The sequence below is a fragment of the Oryctolagus cuniculus genome, chromosome 3 (assembly GCF_051225735.1).
Source record: "Oryctolagus cuniculus isolate XC-2025 breed Fujian yellow rabbit chromosome 3, ASM5122573v1, whole genome shotgun sequence".
Classification (NCBI taxonomy): domain Eukaryota; kingdom Metazoa; phylum Chordata; class Mammalia; order Lagomorpha; family Leporidae; genus Oryctolagus; species Oryctolagus cuniculus.
The window spans coordinates 32,821,912-32,844,887 of record NC_142869.1 but is presented as its reverse complement, the minus strand read 5'-3'; the positions used below and the strand labels follow the sequence as shown (position 1 = coordinate 32,844,887).

The window sequence follows — 22,976 nt, the reverse complement described above, 5'->3', positions numbered from 1 at the left end:
AATGGTTCAGTGAACAGCCTTATAACTAATCTTCCTCCCCACGAGCAAGCTTTCTATTTTTTCTTACTATGAAGGAGGAGGAAAAGTGGTACTGATGTTAATAAAAAGATCAGGAGAAGCAGCTACAGGTGACCATTTTCTATGCGATTACTTTTCCTATTATACTAAAATTATCTGTCGCATCATCTCCCTGAGGGTTAGTCTTGTGGATACGCAGTGACTAACACAGTTCCTGACCCAAAGCTATTGCATAGTAAATGCTGTATCCACCTCTGGTTTACATGGAGGAGGGCACTGCATCTCCTTGGTTCTCTAACAGAGATGTAGAAGTCATTTACCCATGAGACAGGCTGGTGATGAATCTAAGAGCACACACAGAGCCCACCCCCCACCCCCTAGCTCACATCTCCCCTCCCCAGCCCAGCAGCATGCAAGTCTCTTTACCTGTCGCAGTGGTTGCATTTAAAGGGCTTTGCACCTGTGTGTTTCCTGTAGTGCCTTGTGAGCTCGTCGCTTCGTGCAAAACGCCACTCGCATCCTTCCCACGAGCACTTGTAAGGCTTCTCACCTGCAAGGAGAGAAGGAAGGGCCCCGGTCAGCAACAAAACGCCTTGCGTCTGAGCTGGTTCTGCTGTGCCCGGTGGTCAGTCTTGGAAAGGGCTGTTTAAATCATTCTTGAAAGATTAGGTTTCCTAACACAGCCTGTCATTTTTTTTTAAACATCTCCTGGTGTTTGGAGCCTTTTTTTTTTTTAACCTTCAAAAATGGTTTCACAAGATCCTCAAATCTGAAGTTGTCACATCAGTTCCCAGAGTCAGAGCACTTCCTTCGACTGGCGAGGGATCAATTTTTATTTATTTTCTACTCCCTGGAGCACTCTGACCCCCACAGTCCAAGCAGAAAGGAAATGTGCTATTTTCATCTGAACCACAAATGCTTCTAATTCTATTTTTCTTCAGAACCTACAGTAATTTACCATTTCAAGCTTTTTAGTCTCCTGTCTCCCCTTGCCTCCCACCACAAACAGTAGCCAGGTGGCTGACTGACAAGGCAAAGAGCCCAGGTCTCCCAGAACCACTGTAAATGGGAGCGGACGCACAGTCAGGAGAAAGGACTACAGCACGAGAGTAAAACAGAAGCCTCTAGACAATTGCTGGCATTTATGGAAAATACTGTCCTAAAGGTCCTACTTAGGAAGCCCATAAGTTAATGACTCCAGAACACTCCTATTAGAGAGCAATATACATTATCACAAAATATTTTAAAAGCCAATTTGTAGAGCAAGGTTTTAGCCACGGGGAAGCTGCTTATGAGATGAAATCGGAGCCCTTGTGCTCCAGCGACCTTTTCCTACAGGAGGAATATGTAAAAGAAAGCACTGGACTTTGCCTTAGATCCCCTTTAAAAGAAAAACACAACTCATCACGTCTGTTACCAAACATGACAAATGTTTACCCTCCCAACTGTATGGTGGACTGGTTCTAATTCAGCAGAGAAAGAATCTGTAAAACCCCATGAAATCAGGAAGCACTAAGAGGCAGGGAAGCACAGTGGTTAACAGCCAGAAGTCAACCTTCCCCATCGCACTTTCCAGTTCTTCAGTAGTTACTAAGTCTATCTGAGTTTCTGGTTTTTAAAGAGATAATGAGACTGTGTACCTTGGAAAGGATAAGTCAGCATATATACTAGGGTGCTTCAAAAAGTTCACAGAAAGAATTAATTAAAAGAAAGGCTGACTTTGGTTCAACGAAAAAACAGATTAAGTATTTTGATTCAAAACAATTTGAGGGTCAGTGTTGTGCAGCAGGTTAAAACACCACTTGCGACACTGAATCCCATATTGGAGTGCCTGGTTCGAGTTCCAGCTGTTCTGCTTTTGATCCAGCGCCCTGCTAATGCACCTGGAAAAGTAGTAAATAACAGCCCAAGTACTTGGTTTCCTACCACCTGTGTTGGAGACCCAGATGGAGTTCCTGGCCCCTGATTTTGTCCTGGCCCAGACCTAGTTGTTGAAGCCACCTGGGGAGTGAAACAGTGGATGGAAGATAATTCATTCTAATTCTCTCTCTCTCTCTCTCTCTCTTTCTCAAATAAAAAATAAATCTTTAAAAATTTTTTGAAATCCACATATAGTTTTTTCATAATATGCATTTTCCAGGAACTTTTTGAAGACCCTTTGTATGTATAAATTTCAATTTTTTGCACTAAAATAGACTTTTCATTCAATTTAGCATGAGGGTTTTCAAGTACCCTCAGCTGTTATTATATATTAACTTGAATGGCAGCTGGCACATATATGATTCACATAATAGGTGAAATACTATAAACCACCAAAGTCACAATTTCAGGATACATAAGTGCCAAGTACTATGGCTGTCCCATTATTTCTCCATTTTTAACAGCTGAGTCTTCATCAGGCAGCCCTTAAGAAGACATGATCCAGTTATTATACTTGACCTACTTTATTCCTTTCACCTTTCCCCGTCCCTTCAAACCTGACTACAAAGCTTTCTCGATTCTTTATTTGTATCACCTAGAATCAAACCAAACATGCTTGAAATTTTTATTTCATTAAATCGGTGCCCTAGTGAGCCTCTGCTCTGTAAGACACATATTGAAGAGGAACGAGACACATAGGTCTTTCTTTAAAGGGAACCAAGAGGACATGAAGGAGGGCTGGAAGCACAGGAGGAAACCCATTCATTTTTGGAAACTAGGGGAAAAATATGAATCACTGAGCTGTGATAAAAGTTCACCTTCTGGCTCCTTAAAACCAAAAGTTTAGAAAAGATGCACCTGCTAAAGAGAAGATAGCTGAGCAGGGGGGGGAGGGGGTTTCACATAAACTCTGGAGTCAGCACTCTTGGGACCTTGCCAAGATCATTGCAGACACTTGGCCTCAGTGTCTTTATCTGCTAAATGGGGTGAGCTTATTAACAAATCCGTGTTTAATGTGAGGTTTAAATAAATCAGCATACATAAGATACAATCTTTGAATCTGGCACATAGCTGGTGTTTGATTAATCTCAGCTCCCTTTTTAGCCCATGTAGCTGTGAAGGCTGCTGGAGAGACAGGGCTAACCAGCTGTCAATAAAATTTTCAGAGCTCATGGCTCAGACAGCCATGCAGCCACTCTAGATAGCCTTAATACTGGAAAACTGAGAACATTTTAAAATTTTGTTTGTGAACAACCACAGATCAAGAAAGATGGGGGGTGGGAGGGAGGGAGGGAGGGAGAGAGAGAGAGAGAGAGAGAGAGAATGAGAATAAAAGAGACATAGAACTTCTATCTGCTGGTTCATTCCCCAAATACCCACAACAGCCAGGACTGGGCCATGTTTAAGCCAGGAGCCAGGAACTTCATCTGTGTCTCCCCCATGGGTGGCAGGCACTCAAGTACCTGAGACATTATCTGCTGCCTACCAGGGTGCTCATTCAAGAAACTGGATAGAAAGCAGAGGCAAGACTCCCAGGTACTCCGATATGGGATACAAGTGTCCCAAGCAGTGGCTTAACCCATTGCACCACAACACCCAAGGCAGCATTTTAAAGCTTAAATATTTTCTCAGTGTGTTGAATGTTCTTGCCGTTTGTTCTCAGTGAGTGGGAGACTGAAGGGGAAGTTACAGACCCCGGAGCCCTCCTGGAGGGACTTCTCCACATCATTTCCTCAATGCTATTGATCGCCCACAAAGCCCTGTTATTTCAAGGGGAAATTTGACACAAACAAAAAGAGAATGAGGTCCCTAAGACTGAAGAAATTCCAAATATCCTCCAACCTCAGAGGCCTTCCAGTGTAAGTCAAACTGCACATTCCTGGCACCTTAGGGGAACCAAACACACCCCATAGGCAACATAGCACCCAGGAAACCCCAGGGTCTACAGCAACAAGCTGAGACATCCAGTTCCCAAAAATCAATTTCACAATCGAACAGATCCATCCATCATAGGCAACCCCTTTCTGAAGGACACAGGAAGGACACAGAAAATAACGGAGATGGAAGCAGGTGTCTTTGGACATCTTTCTTCATTTCAAACCAGTTGCTTTTCCCTCTGCTGAATTCTTTTGGCTGGTTTTGTTCCATTTTGATAAATAATATCACAGACTTAGTTATTTCCCAGGAAATGATGTTGACGCTTAGTTAATTCTCAGCACACACCAACTGCCCCATCCGGAAGCAGTTTCAGGGTGCTTCTAGTGGCTGTGTGCACTAGAAAGAAACTGCAGTGAGCTTGACATGTCTCTGAACCTGATCATCTCACACTGTCTCCTGCCTGGGGCCAGGTGCTCGACAGAATAATGCCACAGACATGCCTGTATGTGCCCTGATATCTCAGCAAAGCTGTATTTATAGGGATTCATCAAGCTATTTTGCAGTATCTGATAGTTTACCTTCCAGTTGCCGATTCTATAAATATCCACTAATAAGACATCGAAAAAAAATCAAGAAAGAATTCAGCTAAATGAAGGAGCAGTGTGTGAAACAGGCAGAGGTCAGAAATTGGAGGAGCAGGAAAAAACATAAAGAGAATTTGATATTTAGGGCACAAGAAGAGTGGGGTTAGCTGGCCTCATTTCCAGGCTCCGTACCCATGTCCATAAACCACCCTCCCTGGCAGGACAAGGCAGTAAAGTTCTCCTTGTATTTTCAGCACAGCAAGAGTGTCTCTGCAAGACAACACCCATGGTGTGATCTGGGGGCGGGGCCACTGCTAGCCACAAGCTTTCCTCCTAGGAGCTTACATGAAGACTTCTGCTTGTTTTATAAGAGGCATGGGTTTCTTTCTTTATAAAAGCAAAAAAAAAAAAGTTTTTTCTTTATTAAAAAAAGATGGAGGGATGGAGAGAGAAGTTCAGTAACTAGGTTTCCCGCAAAATCATCTGTCTCCTTCACTCTACTCGTTCACCCTCCCTGCTTCTCCTTTCTCCACTCCCCATACTCATGGGGATAAAACAGAAAATGCCAGACCTCTGTATAACACTATGCCAAATCACACCTGGAATAATGCACACCATTCAGCTCACTGCACCTCGAGAGTGAACGAAAATGTTCAAGAGAGACCAAGTCGAGACAGGCAGAAGAAAGAGAAAAATTGAAACAATGGGAGTCAAGTCCAGAAGGGGTGTGTGACCGCGGCCAAGCACGCCCTAAAGGCAGATGAGGCCGCTTGGCTGTGCCCGCGCACCTCATGGTGCTCCAAGTGGAACGTGCTCTTCAGAGCCTCCTACATTTTAGGGCAAATATCAAGAACCACTTTTCCAGTCTGGCAATAACACCGGGAAACTTGTTTCCCCAGGGGAATACACGCCACCGCCTCAGAGGTGACAGTACATGTAATCAGGTGTAAATAGATTTATAGCCAGATGAGGGCTCTTTGAGAGAGGTGAGGGTGCTTGAGAAACATGACTGACATTTAGCGAGGTTGAATCGTGGCAACAACTCATGCTCTCCACAAAATGGATTTCAGATGGAATGTTGCCTGAGCCAGTGCAGAATAAGTCTCCTTACCTCATGATCATCAGCTTGGGTTGATCAACAAACACTATCATAAATATTTTTTTAGCGTATACCTCCAAAATGTATAGATCTGTTCACAAATTACATAAATATTGTAAGGTCCTAGAATATTATAAAAATGCATTCAACAGACCAATGGAAAAAGAGGGCAAATTAAATATAAGCAGAAGCTATACATTTTTTGTTCTCGCACTCAAAAAAACTATAAGTTACATATAAATAGAAGCCACACATTTTTTCCGGCACTCAAAAAGGCTGTGTTATACAATTGTATCTCGGAAGCCACGGCCCTGCGGGATAAATGAGAATGGCTTTGCTCCCAGCCCTGTCTCCCTGGTCCCAGTGCCTCCATTCTTGGCCCCTGTGGTCTACTTTCCCTGCAGCTTTGAAAGTGCAAATCACAGCCTGGATGTCCCTCACAGTCTCCTTTAATCTATCTATTTCCATATTCCTATTTCCTTTGACATCCCCTGGATTTTATTTTATGCAATTACTATCATTATTCTGCAAAGGGTTCTTCAGGCTTCATCAGATGTCAAAAATGCACACCACAGTCAAAAGGTTAAGGTGAAACTGAAATGCAATTGTTCTGATGACTCCCGTCATTCTCAGGATGCAAGTCCAAAGCCCTTAAATTCCTGGAGAAGAGAGGCTACGTGATCTGACTTCCACCACCTTTTCATTCTGCTCCTTGATTCAACACCTTGCTGCCCTACCTCGAACACATCTACCTCAGGCCCTTTGTACTTGCTACTCCTCCCTCTGCCTGGAACACTCTTGCTTTCTCACTTCCTTTAGCTCTCTGATGACGTGACTCCTCTCAGATACTTTTACTGTCTTCTGTAGAAAAGCAGAAGCTGTCACTTTCTCCATAGCACTTAATCACTGTGGACTTCGATTGCAGGTTGTTGACATTTATTACGGTCTGCTTCCCGCACGAGAGCATACGCTGCGTGCAGGCCCTTGTTTGGCTCGCCTTGATACCAGCAGCTCCAACACAGTACCTGCCCCAGGCTTATTGAACACATTGAGAGAACTGAAAAGAGCACCTTGACGTCTGCCACAAAGACCTGAGTACCGGGAGAGGAATGGCACAGCCCAGCGATTTCCAGTCCTGCGCCTTCCCTCTAGGGAGCCGGCTTATGAGCAGAAATGTCTGATTGTTTACACCTGATACTCCTCTTCGACGGGGACTACAGTGTGTCCTTCTACAATGAACTGGGGATTCTTCTGCCATCAAAGACCATCTCCACTTCATCCCTACCTGCCAGGCTCTGAAGAAGGAAGACTCCACAACTCTTCCTGTAGCTCTCATCTCGCACCTCATGCCTCAGCCTCCTCAGCAACATCCCCTTTGGGAAGTAAAGTGCCTCACTTTATGGAAATCATTTGTAAAGGTTTTCTCTGAGTATGTATTTGAGAGAGCATAACCTGTATATGGAATGTGCTGTGCTATACATGTGCCTCTAAAACACAGATTGCCATATAAAATATGAACATGCAGCAGAATCTTGGATTCAAAGTTTCAAAGTGCCTTGAAAACACACATGGCTACTACAAATTCTCTGCATCCGATTTCTGATCTGCAAAATTTCACATTCTTAACTCAAGTCCTAAAACAATTAGGGCTTTGACATGTCCAGGTTTCTGTCGAAAGTAATTGTACCTGTTTATTTTATTTTAAAAAACATGGTTACTAGCCATTTGGGTGTGTTAAAGTCCTAGTCCCATCAAGATCTGGATCAAGAACTTGGAATCCTTCCAGCCCAGGAAATGGAAACACAACCTGGAAAGGAGGAAGAATACTTTGAAATGGGTTTATGCTGCTGCCCAGCACATCCAGAGGAAATCAGTGAAGACCCATCAGTTGCTTTCTCACCACACTCAGCAGTACCTGGGGAATAAAGATATTGTGGAGAGAAAATGTCACTGAGTTTCCCAACACTAGGAGCAGAGGAACCAAAAAGCATTACTCCATATTGTGGCAGTGCCTACTCAAGGTGTAGGGACTACTACCACTGAAAAATAGAAAGTTATGGGCTCTGCTTTGGAAAAGTGCCTGACCTTCTCTTAGATTCCAGTTGAACCGTAAATATATATTTTTTAATTCAAGGATTTTGGCTTAGCTAAATAGAAAATAAGACAAGGTTTTATTTTCCAAATTTCAAGAGCATTTATAAGAGCTACTACATAAAATAAAACATGGACTCGCTGATTTATGTTTCATGTCAATTTTTCATTCATTCAGGACTTGCACATCCAAAGGCCCACTAGCTGCTGGGACTTGAGTTGCTGAATTTATACAAAGTACCCGATCCTTCACAGGGCATACAAACATTTACACTGTTCCTGCCTTTCTTCCTGCCTTCCTTCTTTTACTCTTGAAACAATGATAAAACAATGACCATCCTAGACTAGGTTAACTTTTCATAGCCCAAATCACCACCTAAAAATAGCTGCTCAAAGGTCTGTAATCTAAACTTACAGCATATCCTCAGTGAGGTACAGCTCCTATTCCAGCAAGTGAAAAGGGGTGGGGCTGTTGACAACTTCATCATCCAGTACAGTAGCCACTGGTCACATGTGGCCATGAGCACTTGAAATGTTGCTCAAGTAATACTTTGCTCAAGTAAAAAGAACTGAACTTTTTAATTACCTGTGATTAATTAAAATTTAAAATCTAAAGAAGTATAAAATATTTTATACTTATTAAATATTTTTAAAGTAATTAATTTTTTTTTTTTTTTTTGACAGGCAGAGTGGACAGTGAGAGAGAGAGACAGAGAGAAAGGTCTTCCTTTGCCGTTGGTTCACCCTCCAATGGCTGCCGCGGCCGGCGCGCTGCGGCCGGCGCACCACGCTGATCCGATGGCAGGAGCCAGGAGCCAGGTGCTTTTCCTAGTCTCCCATGGGGTGCAGGGCCCAAGCACCTGGGCCATCCTCCACTGCACTCCCTGGCCACAGCAGAGGGCTGGCCTGGAAGAGGGGCAACCGGGACAGAATCCGGCGCCCCGACCGGGACTAGAACCCGGTGTGCCGGCGCCGCTAGGCGGAGGATTAGCCTAGTGAGCCGCGGCGCCGGCCAGTAATTAATTTATTTTTAAAAGAAACAGATGAACAGAGAGGACTGTTCATCCCTGGTTCACTCCCCAGATGCCCACAGTGGTCCCCAGCTAGAGCTGAAGCCAAGAGCCAGGAATTCAGTACAGATCTCCCATGTGGGTAACAGGGATCCAATTACTTGAGCCATCATCACTGCCTCCCAGGGTTTGTATTAACAGGAAGCTGGAATCAGGGGCTAGAGCCAGGTACTCTGATATGCAATTCAGTTATCTTAACCACTAGGCTAAATACCTGCTCCAAAAGATATTTTATACTCTTGTTTGGTTGGACTTCATTTAACTCTCACTACTGGAAATTTAGCATATGGGTTGAAATATGCTGTATGTATTTAATATACATTGGATTTCAAAGAGAACATAAAAAATGTGGGATATATCTCATTAATTTTTCCATATTTATTTTACATTGAAATGCTCAAATTTTGATGTATTAGCTTCTGTAAAATATATCATTAAAAGTAATGTTATCTGCTTCTTACTTTTTAAAAATTAGGTTATTAGCAAATTTTAAATTATATTTTACAGATGTGGCTTGTATATATTTTTACTTTGGACAGCACTGGTTTAAATTATGTTTTCTACATAGAAACTCCACCACCAATTCAAGCCTTGGGGCTCCTCCTTCCCATATTTTCCTCCAGGCTCAGTCCATGGACTTGCATCTAGTGTTTCCATTTCCACATTTCCTTTTATGGAAAAAGCACTTTCCTAGACTCAGAATCTCAGAGTGACCCTGAGCTGCAGGAAAGCCAGTGGGGGAACGATGTGGTAGCCAAGTCCAGTTGCTCTACCTTTATGGAGTCTCTCATCTCCACCTTTCTCTTTATTCCCATCACTATCATCGTGACTGTCTGGAAACCACGACTCCACCAAATGCAACCACAGCCCTCCTCTGTTCTGAGGGTTCCCTTCCCTGTGGCTGTTTCAGGATCGCCTCACCCATTTGCTAAAAATTCAGATTCCAAGTTCACATCTCAGATCTTTCATGTCAGAATCTGCTTTTAGAATCTCTATGCATGGGTTCAGCAATCTGAGGAATTAACATGTAAGGCAAGATATGAAAGAGATGAATTTAACTAGGTGCAGAGTGAAGAAGTCTAGCAGGGTTAAAGAACAGCAAATACGAAAGTACTGAGAATAGCAGCTTCTTAAAACATAGTGAAGAGCCATGCATGTGGCCTGGTCAGTAGACATCTGTGTCCCAAATCAGAGATCCTGGGTGTGGGTCCTGGCTCTGGCTCCTGATCCCACCTTCCTGCTAATGCAGACACAGGAGGCAGCTCAAATAATTGGGTTCCTGCCTCTCAGAAACCTGGATCACATCCTTGGTTTCCAGCTTTCAACTGTCCCAGCCAAGGCCATTGTGGGCATTTGGGGAATGAACCAGTGGATGGCAGCACACATTCTCTCTCTAATATACAAACAAATATAAAAATCACAAATGGCAAGCAAATCAAATAAACCTTCTCTGATTCCACACTCCATCTCCAAACTTAATAATACATTTGGAATCCCTCTCTCTCTAGCTGGGATGTGAATTTCATGAAGGCAGCAGACAGCTTTGACTTGTTCTCCACAGAGGGTACCACAGACTTAATCCATATTAGAAGCTCAGACAATATTCTTCCATCACCTATAAAAGTGCCATAGGAAACACAAAGCAATTTCTATCTTGAAATAGTTCTCTTCCCTCGTGGTCATCTCTCTTGCCATAGCAATCCTCTAGTATGTTGGTGCTCAAACTTCAGCTTGTTTTGGACTCCCCCGAATGGCTTGATAAAAGACAGGACCTCACCCTGAGAGTTTCTGATTTAACAGGTCTCATTCACTGGGGGGGGGGGAGGGGGGTGTCAAAGAATATGCACCTCTCGCAGATTCCCAGATGATGCAGATGCTGTTGTTCCAGACACCATGCATAAAGAACAACTGCTCTAATGGGAAAAAATAGACTTGTCTCAAAACATGGGTTATTCTGGTTCTGGCTCTCCACATAATAGCAATGTGGTCTTGGAGAGCCGATCAATTCCTTTAAGACTTACAACTTTCATCGTAGCTATAAGGATTCAAAAGACATGGACCACAGAAGTGATTTTCCAGTGAAAAATTCCCAAATGAATGTAAATTGTAATTATAAGGGCAATGGTATTACAATGGAGCTTGCAGGATACAAGAAGCCAGGGGGAACTAAGGGAATGGAGACATCTGTCCCCTGGGGGAGTAGGAGATGGGGAGGACACAAGGGCTTCTCTATGACACTTGAACTGGATCCCAAGCAATGCTCTGACTCCCTTCATGAGCCCATCTGCCTCGTGAAGCATGGCCAGGGAAACACACAGGACCAAGCAAATCCTGCAGAGCCATGTTCCATCCTCAACAATTGTTACATTTCTCTGAAGTGTTCCTTTGGATGCAAAGTGTTAGATTCTTGGTGAATCTGAAATGCTGAAAGAAGACTGGGTTGGTTGTGAAAATTAGCAATCAGCCAAGATACTTAAAGAAGTTTAGCTGTTGAAAACTGTAGATTTCTTGCAATGCGGCATTCCAATATATGGTGTTTAGTATTGTTTCATGTTTCCCATAAACCAAGGCATAACATAAAATTCTCAAAGTCAGGGCTGGCATTGGAGTATAGCATGTAAAACTGCCACAAATTCTCAAAGTCAGGGCTGGCATTGGAGTATAGCATGTAAAACTGCCACCTGTGAAGCCAGCATCCCATGTGGGCACTGGTTCGAGTCCTGGCTGCTCCACTTCTGATCCAGCTCTCTGTTTATGGCCTGGGAAGAGCAGAGGAAGATAGCCAGAGTATTTGGGCTCCTACCCCCAATGTGGGAGACCTGGACGAGGCTCCCGACTCCTGGCTTTGGCCTGGTCCAGCCTTGGACCATCAAATGGAAGATCTCTCTGTGTGTCTGCCTCTCCCTCTCTCTGTAACTCCATCTTTAAATAAAGAAATAAATCTTTAATAAAGTTTAGATCCTCAAATTCAAGTTTCTCTTTAAAAAGGTGTAGAGTGTTCTACTTTCTAGTAGACTGAGAGAAGTATAACTAACACCATCCCTATTCAACCAAAGCAAGCAAAACCTCACACCTCTTAAGATAGATATTACAGTAATTCTCAAAAGATTGTGGACTCACTTTAGAATTTACACCTCAACAACATTCTTACCTATACTACATTTTCTCAAGTTTTGAAACAGGTAAGAACGACCACTTGAAGAAACTACATGTCTTTTTAGCAACAGAGTTAATGTTTTCCTACACTTTTGTCTTATTTTTATTCTTTCTATTGTTCAACATTAATTTTAAAAATTATTTCATCAGCTTTTGTTAGATATAAATCCAAAGAAATTTCATGTCAGCTTGGAAATGTAAATATATTTTAGTGATTACTAAAATAAATTATAGTTAAAATAAAATTCAAAGCTAGATTTTTACTAAATTTGAGGAGAAAAGTTAATAAAACATTCATCTTTTCTTTCCAAGATAATAACTATACCATGTAAATTTATTTGAAATTAACTTGTAGGACATATCCTCCATTTAGCAGTGTAAGTTAAGTTCCCTCAAATTATTATGTGTAAGTTAAGTTCCCTAAAATTCAATATGATATATGTAGGTAGAAATTTTATTGTTAAAAAATACACATTTTAAACTCACCTTTGGTTTTTGCATTCAGATGTAACAATAGCCATCTTGCAGAGCACATATAAAGAAACAGCCTCTTTTTATTAGAACAATGATCAAACTATTAATTTTTGAATCATGTTAAGAAAAAGAGAAGAAAATTACTGTCACTATAAATAACATTTCCCACTACGACTAATGCCAAAGGCGTGACCAAGCTGCTCCACAAGGGACGATACCACTAAAGCAGGAGTACATTCTTTCATAGTAAACAACAGACATCAGGAAACTGCCCCTAAAGATCGAACTGATTTCAGACGTTGGCAACTTACGTATAGAATTCCAAACTAAGGAACCTATTCTTGCAGGGAGGGTGGCTGAAGAAAAAGGATAACTGTGGGGCACACAGCTTTGAGAGCTGCTGACCCTATATGACCCCTCTACTGAGGAGGTCTTCAGAGGGCTGGGGACAATATGGGAGGACTGGATGCCTAGGAACCATGGAAAACGGAGAAGCATGGAGGGTGAGTACAGCTAGGGAGAGGAAGGAAGACCAAAGCAAGCTTCCTCAGAGCAGGGACCCATGGTCACCCATCAGTGGGCACATAACATATTAGCTGACAACGCCTAATTTGTTGTCCTGGATATATTGATTTTTTTTTCTTTTTGCTAACTAAAAATTGGAAAACCGAAAACAGAGTCATTTACTGTCAGGATCAAATGTTAACTTCCTGATATATGAACATTTAAAACTACATGGCCAATGGTATAAAAAAAACCATAGGAGAGGATAATCCAAAAACCACCCAAGATCTGCTTTGGGGAGCTACAAAACGATTAGCTTCAGCATCTTGAATTTGTTCTGATTAAGCTAATGATAACATTAATTGTTATTCCCTAATTATATAAATGCAGATGGTGGAGAATTGGTCTACACATATCAACAGATCATAGGGTAAATTGCCCTAAAATTCAAAAACAAAAGATGTAGCCGTATCTTCAGGAAGCCCAAGTAGAATAATTCATGTACAGATAATGGAGAAAAGGGCCTTCCCCTAGATGGCTACCACTGAAGTTGAATAGACATAGATCCAGTTGCCTAGAGATTTTTTGAGGCAAATATCGAATTAGAGAAGGTTTTAAAACATCAATATGTCTACATAATTCTCTTCCAATGTCATCAAATATTTTATTCAGAGACTGAATCTCCTCATTAGATAAAGCAACCCAAATATGTGCCTTCCTCAAGTACAAATTCTAAGGAAAATAATCCAAAAAGAACATCGAAGCTTCTTATTTTGAAAATGGCAACCTAGGACAGGCACTGTTCACATACGACTGCTTACATATTTAGGAAACATGGTCATGGACCTGTGTCACCTGCCTTTCTGCCCTTCTCATCCAGTGGGCCTGACATAAACCCTCTACTCTCCCACAGCCCTAAAAGCCCTCCCCAGCCTTTCCCATTTTGGGGATGACTGACACCACATCTCCAAGTATTTCGCCTCCTCAGAAAACTACAGCCGGTCTAAGCTTTCAGTCTTTGGCCGCTTAGTTACTCTTACCTGTAGATTTTCATCATTTGATGTCTTGATCCCTTGTCTTGCCTTCCTCCATCCACATTAGCTGGAAAGTGCTTTTAACACTGGCTCATCCTCCATCTCCAATTCAATAAACACTGATTAGGTCTCCAACGTGCAGGCGGACACTAGCCTAAAGGCTTCAAATTTCCCTTTGTTTATCGTCCACAAAGTCCAGCACGGGCTCAGGCGCACTGAGTGCACTCAATATGAGGTTTGTTCATTAAAATGCCAGTGAGCAATCAAAACTCAATAGTACAGAAGTCTTTGTTACCACCTTGCTTTCTATACTCATAAGCCCTAATATGCATTATCTCCAAACTACACCTCTCTGTCCACACTGAGCAGGCAAAGTCGAATGTTTGTCTTTTAAGATGTATTTATTTATTTGAAAGGCACAGGTCTGGCATTACGGAGCACTAGTTTAAACTGCCACCTGCAATGCTGGTATACCATATGAGTCCCAGTTCAGTCCAGCTGTTCCACTCTGATCTAGCTCCCTGCCAACACACCTGGGAAAGCAGTGGAAAATGGACCAAGTGCTTGAGCCTCTGACACTCATATGGGAATATGGGAGACCCAGATGGAGTTCTAGGCTTCCAGCTTTGGCCTGGCCCAGTCCCAGCTGTTGTGTCCATTTGGGGAGTGAACCAGCTCATGGAAGATCTCTCTTTATCTCTGCATCTATCCTGCTCTCTGTGTAAGCATAACTTTTCAATAAATAAAATTAATTTTTAAAAAAGAAACAGTGACAGAGAGAAGGGGAGAGACAGAGAAGAGAGATGTCGCTCCCCCTCTTCATGGAGGAATGACACTAAACCCTGCCTAGGCTTCCTATCCGAGTCAGGGCACCATTATGTCGCTCCCCCTCTTCATGGAGGAACGACACAGGATCCTGCGCTGTTCTTTCGTCTGCTCGGCCCTCCCCGGGTTTGCTGCTGGTTCTTCCCGGGTTGGCTACCGTCCCTTCCACCTCCGTGGAAGGGCGGTTCCCCCTGCCACTTTCCCCACTTCCGCGGGGGAGCGGCACACCGCCGGCCGGCTCTGTCGGGGGCTGCTCAGGTGTTCCTTCAGATGTTCCTTCAGATAGATGTTCCTGGTGCATGTTGTCTCTCTCCTCCTTTATAGTCCTCTTCCTCCAATCCCAACTCTGCTACCCACACGCCGAGTACGCTGCTCTCCTCCAATCAGGAGCAGGTCCTGCAGCTTGTCAAGTTGGTGAGAGGCAGCTGGGTAGAAGCTGTTTCCTCCTCTCCCAGCGCCATATTGTGGGAGAGCAGATGCATAGAATAAGTCTTAATTCCAGTAACTTAGTCTAGTCCGAGTTGCTCCCAGTTGCTCCCCACGAAAGAGAGAGATCTTCCATCCATTGCCTCATTTCTCAAATGGCTGCAACAGCCAGGGCTGAATGAGGCTGAAGCCAGAAGCCAGGAACTCTCTATCCTGCTGTCCTATATGGGTTGCAGAAGCCCAAGGACTTGGGTTATCATCCACTGCCTTCCCAGGCACACTAGCAGAGGGCTGGACCAGAAGTAGAGAAGCCAAGTGCTGAACCAGCATACTGATATGGGATGCCAGCATCACAAGCAGCAGCTTAACCCACAGCACTATAAAGCCAGTGCCTCCACAAAGTCAAATTACTAAGACTTCTGGCTTACTTCACTGACAGTAAAAATACAGTCCCTATAGTATAATAAGTTGAATTCCAAATTGGCTCTAATGTTCACATGGCTAGTTATTAAAGCTAAAAAGAAAAAGGCTTCTACATTAGAGAACTTCTCAGGTGAGAGCACAGGGCCCAATATGTTTGATAAACCAGTGCATACAACACACGGAGGAGGAATTCCAGAAGATATGAGCTGCCTTGAAACTTGGAGGATGCCACGAACAAAGGCAGTGAGCATTTCAGGGAGAAGGACAAGCACATGCCAAAGTTCAGATACAAGAGATAACAACTTACCATCATAGAGGCAAAGGATAAATGTACAAGGAAGAATCTCAACAATCAATTAAACAGGTGGCAGCAGTCATATCCTCAAGCGCATTGACGACAAACTACCCTATGAAGAAACTGGTTGCCCTGAGGCTGCACCCAAACCTGTGCCTATTTGTACTCTCAAAGCTGGGCACAACACATGGCCCTATTATTCCAAAAAGCATATCCTCTCAGAAGTGACTGATCAAGTTGGATGTTCCTTCCTTCTTCCTTCATCCTCTTTCTACTGCTCCCTAATAGAAATAATTAGCAAGAAAAAATGATTGAAGTTGCCACAGAAACCACTCTAACACACACACACACACACACAAAACCTCTCCCCTTGCCTACCAATCTACAAACAATTCAGCACAGACATATTGACACCTACATATGTAGAAACACCTCCAGAAGTCTGTCAGCCTACATACCTCTAACCTCAGACAGGCTTAATTTTGTCTGTGCTAAGCCCACAGCTACAAAATACTTTGTCTTTATTGTTCTAATGAAGAATAAAGGCATCCTGGGAGGCAAATGTCAATACAATGTGACTTTACACTCTGGAGGGGCTTGCTCTCTCAAGTTATTCATTTCCCAGTCTCTTCATATTATTCCAATAAAGTAACAGTCTCATGAAACAAAAATGTAAATTAAGATCCCATTCAGAACTTCTGCTATCCCACAGGAATCTAGTTTTCATGCAGTTACTTTGATTTTGCAACGTTATCACAAAATAGCAAAATAGAATGTATTAGGATCTCTCCTTCGCCATGTCATGCCTTTAGAATTTCAGCACACTTTCAAAGTGTTTGAAGTTAAAATGTGTGCATCACAAGCTAGAACAAAACTATTCTTAAAACCCAAAGCAGAGCTGCAACTTCCAGTTGTCCCCTGTATTTGTTCTGCCTTTTCTCTGTAGTAAGGGTACTCATAAATGTATTTGAGTTCATGGCCAGCAGAATAAAGACTACATTTTCCAGCTCTTTTGCAGTTGCTTGTCAATATATGACTAAGTTCTAACTGATGAGATGTGAGCAGAAGTGACAAGTGCAATTTTGAACTGTAGTTTCAAAGACTGGGACAACTCTTCCCCTCCCCATTTTCAAAAGCAATCCAAGAAAACCAGGTTCCTGGAAAGCAGGCCTGGTGATGGCCACGTGGAATTGAGAGGACCTGGGCAATTCCTTAGGAATAGAGACCCTAGGCAGTGGGGTCAGAGAGGGTCAGGGGATGGGAGCCAATAGAACAGAAGGAGTTTGGGCTTCTGACAGCCTCTCAGAGCAGAGCTGCCCATGAGCCTGGATTTTATTTTAAAAAAAGAAAGGAAAAAACTTATATCTTTAAGCTTCATTAGCTAGTAGTCTCTGTCACAAAGCTTCATTTATGGCCTAATTAATTGCAAGGGGAACAGAAATGAACAAAAGACAATTACATATTTCCAAATGGTCAATAACTGCAAGACAGATATTATTTCACACATCAATCTCATTTTGTTTCAGCAAGGTTGCTGAGGTTCCTGGAAATGGTATCTCACATATATGGGTACAGTGTGGTAAACACACACACAACTCACAATCAGAGAGCCTAGATTCCTACTGTAACTATTTACCCCATGTTCATAGTGGTTACATTCTCTTGGATTCTCACTTTCATCCTCTGGAAAATGTGTCCAATCCTTCTTTGGTATTGGCTTCAGAGGGATATTGGGAAGGGTAGAAACAGACAGTAAGTCAAAGCACTCTACAGGAAAAGTATTTATTAAAATATTCCCCATGAAAAATCCCTCTTCGTATAACTTGACTCATACCAGCATCCAGTATCGGGGTATACCTTCCTAGGTAAATAAAGGGCCTGCAATCATCCGTTTCTGGCTGAGACAGTGCTAAGGTATTAAAAGCAGACCACCTCCTGAGGCTGCTGTTTCATTTATTCATCAGAGATAAGACTCCAAGCCTTATCTCCCTGACTTGCAATGTGTTATTCATCAGAAAGCCAAAGTGTTTGGATCAAACAGCACAAACTCAATACCACATGTTGAAAAACAACCCAAAGCACCCTGTTCCACTAAAATTTGGTGCATATCTGACTGCATTGCAAATCTCATCCACTGAAACACTGGGCTTTTCTACTGGCTATACAGGTAAACAAACCTGATGCAACATATATACTGTCCTTCCTCTCACGGGTACATTTACAGAAAACAAAATGTGGGAGAAGCACAAAACATTATCCATAAACAAGCTAAACAATAAATCTATCTTTGGAGAGAAGAAACCTGAACTGATCATCCTGGGCCAACACCTGTCGTCCAGTTCTACCTGTCTTCAGTGTGGGTAGTGTTTTACAAACACGGGGAAAAGGATGTTGGCTATAATTTATTGAGCATCCACTCTGGAGAGGCCGGTGCTTCATGTGTATTCTATCCTTCAGTATTCTCAATAGTTCCATGAGACACAAGTGTCTATCCTAGATGAGGAAACTGAGGATCGGAGAAAGTATGCCATCCCTTACGTTCATCAGCTTGTAAATTCATCCAGACAAGACTCAAACCCAGGTGGTCTCACCCTCGAAGTAGTCAACTCTGCCACTTATTTAAGTGCCAACAATTAAAATAGAACAAATGCTCACATTATTTCTGTAAGCATTTTTCAGATAAAACAAGTGTTTCAACAGGAAATAATGTAATATATACAAGCAAAATTGGCATTTTAAGATTTGATTATTGTTTATAGCCCATGTCTATACTCTTGAGAAACAGTGGTTTTTCTATTTACTGTTTGTTGACTTCTTTATTTAGTGGAGGGTTAAACTCATGATTATAAAGTAAATTGAAAGTATGTCATTGCAAAAATTAAAAGAAAAATAAGAAAGGAAGGAGGAGGGATGGAGAATGGGAGCAAGTGAGGAAGGTGGGTTAGACTGGGAAGTATCATTATGTTCTTAAAACTGTATATATGAAATACATGATGCTAGTTCCCCTTATATAAAATTTTAAAATTAAAAAATAAATAAGTAAGCAAAGGAATGGAACCTGTTTAGACTAGAGGCCACAGCGTGATCTACAACTTGCTCAGCTTCCCCCAGGGCCTGTGGCATCATCCTTAGCTCACAGAGAGGTCACTCGCTGGAGAACCTTAGTGTGGGTGGGCCCTCCAGTTTTCACAGAGGAAAACAACCTCTATAACTTGTCCAGTGTTTTTCATTTCATTCCCTTCACTTCCTTAAGAAACATCTATGCTGCCTAACACAGCTCTAGATAAACTAAAAATGGAAACCCTTGAGGCTGACAGCAAACCAAGGCGTTCATTCCTGCCACACACCTTGTGCTGCCAGTGAGACCTGTAGAAGGGTAGAATCATGATGGGTCAGTATAGGGCTTCTTCTCCAACTCCATCACTGGAATGGGAATTGTTTACATCTATGCCATATTCTTCCCCACTAGTCCAGGAGCAGGACAAAGAAGGGGATAGGAGTGTGTGCCCTACAAGGACAGAAGGATACAATGTGACTATAGAACAGTCACAGGTCAGACCACACAAGGACTTACACAGCTGCATGGGCCAGTGTGGTAGCCACTTGCACAGGTAGTCCCTGAGCACTGGAAATTGAGCAATCTGAATGGAGATGTGTCCCAAGTGTAAAACACACATTGGATTTCAACAACTACAAGATGAAAAAAAGAAGCAAAAGAATGTAAAGTCACTCATCAATAGTTGATTTTATGTTAACATGATAATATTTCAGATATATTTAACTAGCTAAAATACAGTATCAAAATTAATTAGCATAATTAATTTTAAATTATGGTTGCTAGAAAATTCTAAATTATATATGTGGCTCACATTATATTTCTATTGGAAAGTATTTTTCTAGATCATGTTTAAGAATTTGAACATAGGCGCTGGCGTGGTGGCTCACTAGGTTAATCCAACTGCAGCGCCGGCATCTCATATGGGCGCTGAGTTCTAGTCCCAGGTGCTCCTCTTCCAGTCCAGCTCTCTGCTGTGGCCTGGGAAGGCAGTGGAGGATGGCCCAAGTGCTTGGACCCCTGCACCCATATGGGAGACCAGGAGGAAGCACCTGGCTCCTGGCTTCTGATCGGTGTAGCTCTGGCCGTAGCGGCCATTTGGGGAGTGAACCAATGGAAGGAAGACCTTTCTCTCCGTCTCTCTCTCTCACTGTCTATAACTCTACCTGTCAAATAAATAAATAAATAAAATCTTAAAAAAAAGAATTTGAACATAAAGTCAACCATTGTGAGGTTTTAAGCAGAAGCACGTTTTATAAGAATTGAGCTTTAAAAATATCACTCTGGTGGGGCTCTTGGGATGCTGCTATCCCATATCAGAGTACCTGGTGCCAGCCCAGCTGCTCTGCATTCCCAATCCAGCATTCCTGCACCTGGGAGGCAGCAGATGTTAGCCCAAGCACTCGGGTTCCTGACACCCATACAGGAGACCTGGATGGAGTTCCATACTCCTGGCTTTGGCCTCACTAGCTCTGGTTGTTGTATTTGGAGAGTGAACCAACAAATGGAAGATATCTGTTTCTGCCTCTGTCTCTGTTTCTCCCCACCATGCCCCACTTCGAAATAAATAAATAAAATTTAAAAAAAATTATGAGCATCACCCTGGCTACCAAATGGAGAATGGGCCGAAGAGGACAATGAGCAGACCAGCGTGGAGGCCCTACCAACTCCCAGGAGAGAGAAGATGATGGCTGGACCTTGGATGACACACTCATAGCAGTAGAGATGGAGGGAAGTGGCCAAGTACAAAACATTCAGGAAGCAGTGCCCCAAAGAGATGGAAGCTGGTTGGAAGTATGCGCACCAAGGATATCTTGAGGGTGCTACGGTAAGCAGAGCGGATGTATCCATCCTCTAGTATTTTCACTTCTATGGAAAATGTGGTCAAATCTAGTAGCTTGTCTGTGTGAAGCTCGGCTATAAGATGTGGCAATCACAGATGCTCTGAGAACCTGGGATCCAGCACATGCTGTTCCAAAATGCTCTCCTTCTCAAGTGCTCCCAGAGCAAGGGCCTCAACATTCTGCCAAGAAGCACTTCGGGAAGCAAAGACCAGGAAATGAGCTGAAAGCACAGCAAATGGTCTGGGCTGGGGTGGCAAGGTGGGGGCAGGGTCTTTCCAGCAGCACCCTCTTCCTGGCTTCCTCCCTAGGAAAGCCGAACACAACACTGCAAGGCAGCCAGCTCCGGAGTGCGACTCACACTTGTGAACAGGCATCCCCGAGCCCTCCTAGGCTTCCATTTTCTCATCCTGAAGATGGGAACATCACCACCTACCTTACAAGGATTCAACGGGTGCCCCACAGATGGGGAATGTGCCAGAACGGCTGTTATCACTGAAGATTTCTCCTCCATTTCAGCCCGTGAGTGCCCGCTCCACCCCCTAAAGCCGAGGCACTGGGTGTAAATGGAACCTAGCTGCTTCTCACCTCGCACAGCAGAAAGCAGGACAAATCCCGTGGAAAGCCAAGCGGGCCTTTCCAGTGTTAAGAGCACAGAGAACTCACACCAGCCGGCGGCAGCTGTGCCATCAGGGGCCTGCTCTTTCCAGGGCAAGCATTATCATGAATAATTAAAGCAAAGCTCTGCTTATCAAAATAAATGAACAAAGGAAGCCGCTTACATAGCAGCCGCCCCCACCCTCCCCCAACTTCTTCTTCGTTGTTTTTTTGGTTTTGTTTTTGTTTTTTAATCGTTTTGGGGGCAGCTCGTGCTCCTTCCATCTGATCATCTTCAGAGGCCGCCCTATCAATTTGAGTAAATTAGCAGGCTTCTCTTCCATATGGAGCTGGGGCCATAAATCACAAATATGAGTGTGTGTAAAATTATATAGCATAGGCCCAGTGTAATAATAAACACATTTATATTTTATAACTGCTGTTTTCTCCACATTCAAGCAGCCTCATTGCCTGGGCCCTGGAGGTTCCCAAGTACTCCCCACTGGCTCCTATGCGGCAGGCTCGCTGTGTGCGCAGTTTTCTCCTCCCCCCCTTGTCACGGAGCGCTCTCTGCCAAATGCCAGCCGGCTTCTCTTTGTGCTGCAGCAAGCAGCCAAGGAACCACTGCACTCGAAGCCGTCTGCAGCCGAATACAGGCGCAAAGGAGCAGGTGACCTTCCGAACCATGCCAACACGGGCCCTTGACCCAGTGGCCTCGCCATCTAAATCACCCAACTGAAAAGACCTAGGTTTGCACAGTGTGAATGTGTTTACACAAAGACTTAATGCCTTAATAGAGCAAAAGCTGTTCACTTAATTTTAATTATTGCTGTTTTCTCCTCACCACAGATTTTTAAAAATGTTTAGCAGTGGGCTGGTGGTAACTGATCCCATAAACTGTGCCTACAGCCCTTTCAGCTCACACAATGATAGTACTAGGAAACAGACAGGAAAAGTTTCCCTGGGCTGGAAAGCCTCCTCTCCAGCCCCTGTCCCTGGCTTTGCTCATTAGGCATTCTTTTTGTAGAAGATGCACACCAAGAAAAACCACAGAAAATCTAAAAGGTCTGGTTGTTGGGCTTGAGGGTGCAGGGGAGGGGGCATGGTGGGCACTGTGGCACAGTGAGTTAAGCCACTGCTTGGTGTGCCTGCATCCCACAGTAGAGTGCCTTGGGTTCAGGTCTTGCCTCCATTTCCAAGTCAGCTTCCTGCTAATGTGCATCCTGGGAAGGCAGCAGCTGATGGCTCAGGTGCTTGAGTCACTGCCACCCATGCTGGAGATCTGGATGGAGTTCTCGGCTCCTAGCTTCAACCTTGTCCACCCTGGCTGTCACTGTGGATACCTGAGAGTGAACCACAGGATAGAAAATATCTCTCTCTCTCCTCTGCTCTCCTCTCCTCTCCTCCCCTCCCCTCCCCTTCCCTCCCCTTCCTTCTCCTCTCCTCTCCTCTCCTCTCTTCTCTTCTCCTCTCTTCTCCTCTCTTCTACTCTCTTCCCTCTTTCTCTCCTCCCTGCCTTTCAAATAAATCAAAGTAAACAAACTTTAAAAATATATGACTGGTGGGAGGGGATGGGGGCAGCAGGTACATTGGTGGGTTAGAAGCGTTCCAATGTTTCACAGCTAATTCTAAGCAAGCAAAGGCTATCAAATGGGAAAGAGGGTCCTGCCAATTAGAACCCCTGAT

General features: G+C 43.4%; 1 protein-coding gene across 5 annotated transcripts in view; it reads right to left on the bottom strand.

Annotated features, from left to right (window-relative positions):
• KLF7 (KLF transcription factor 7) overlaps positions 1-22,976 on the bottom strand; it is a 98,383-nt gene that overhangs the window by 13,894 nt on the left and 61,513 nt on the right. For all 5 annotated transcript variants that reach the window (XM_051848248.2, XM_002712596.5, XM_070070304.2 and 2 more), the window contains exon 3: positions 445-568. In XM_051848248.2, the coding sequence (XP_051704208.1) occupies positions 445-568 (124 nt within the window). The remainder of the gene's footprint in view (positions 1-444; positions 569-22,976) is intronic.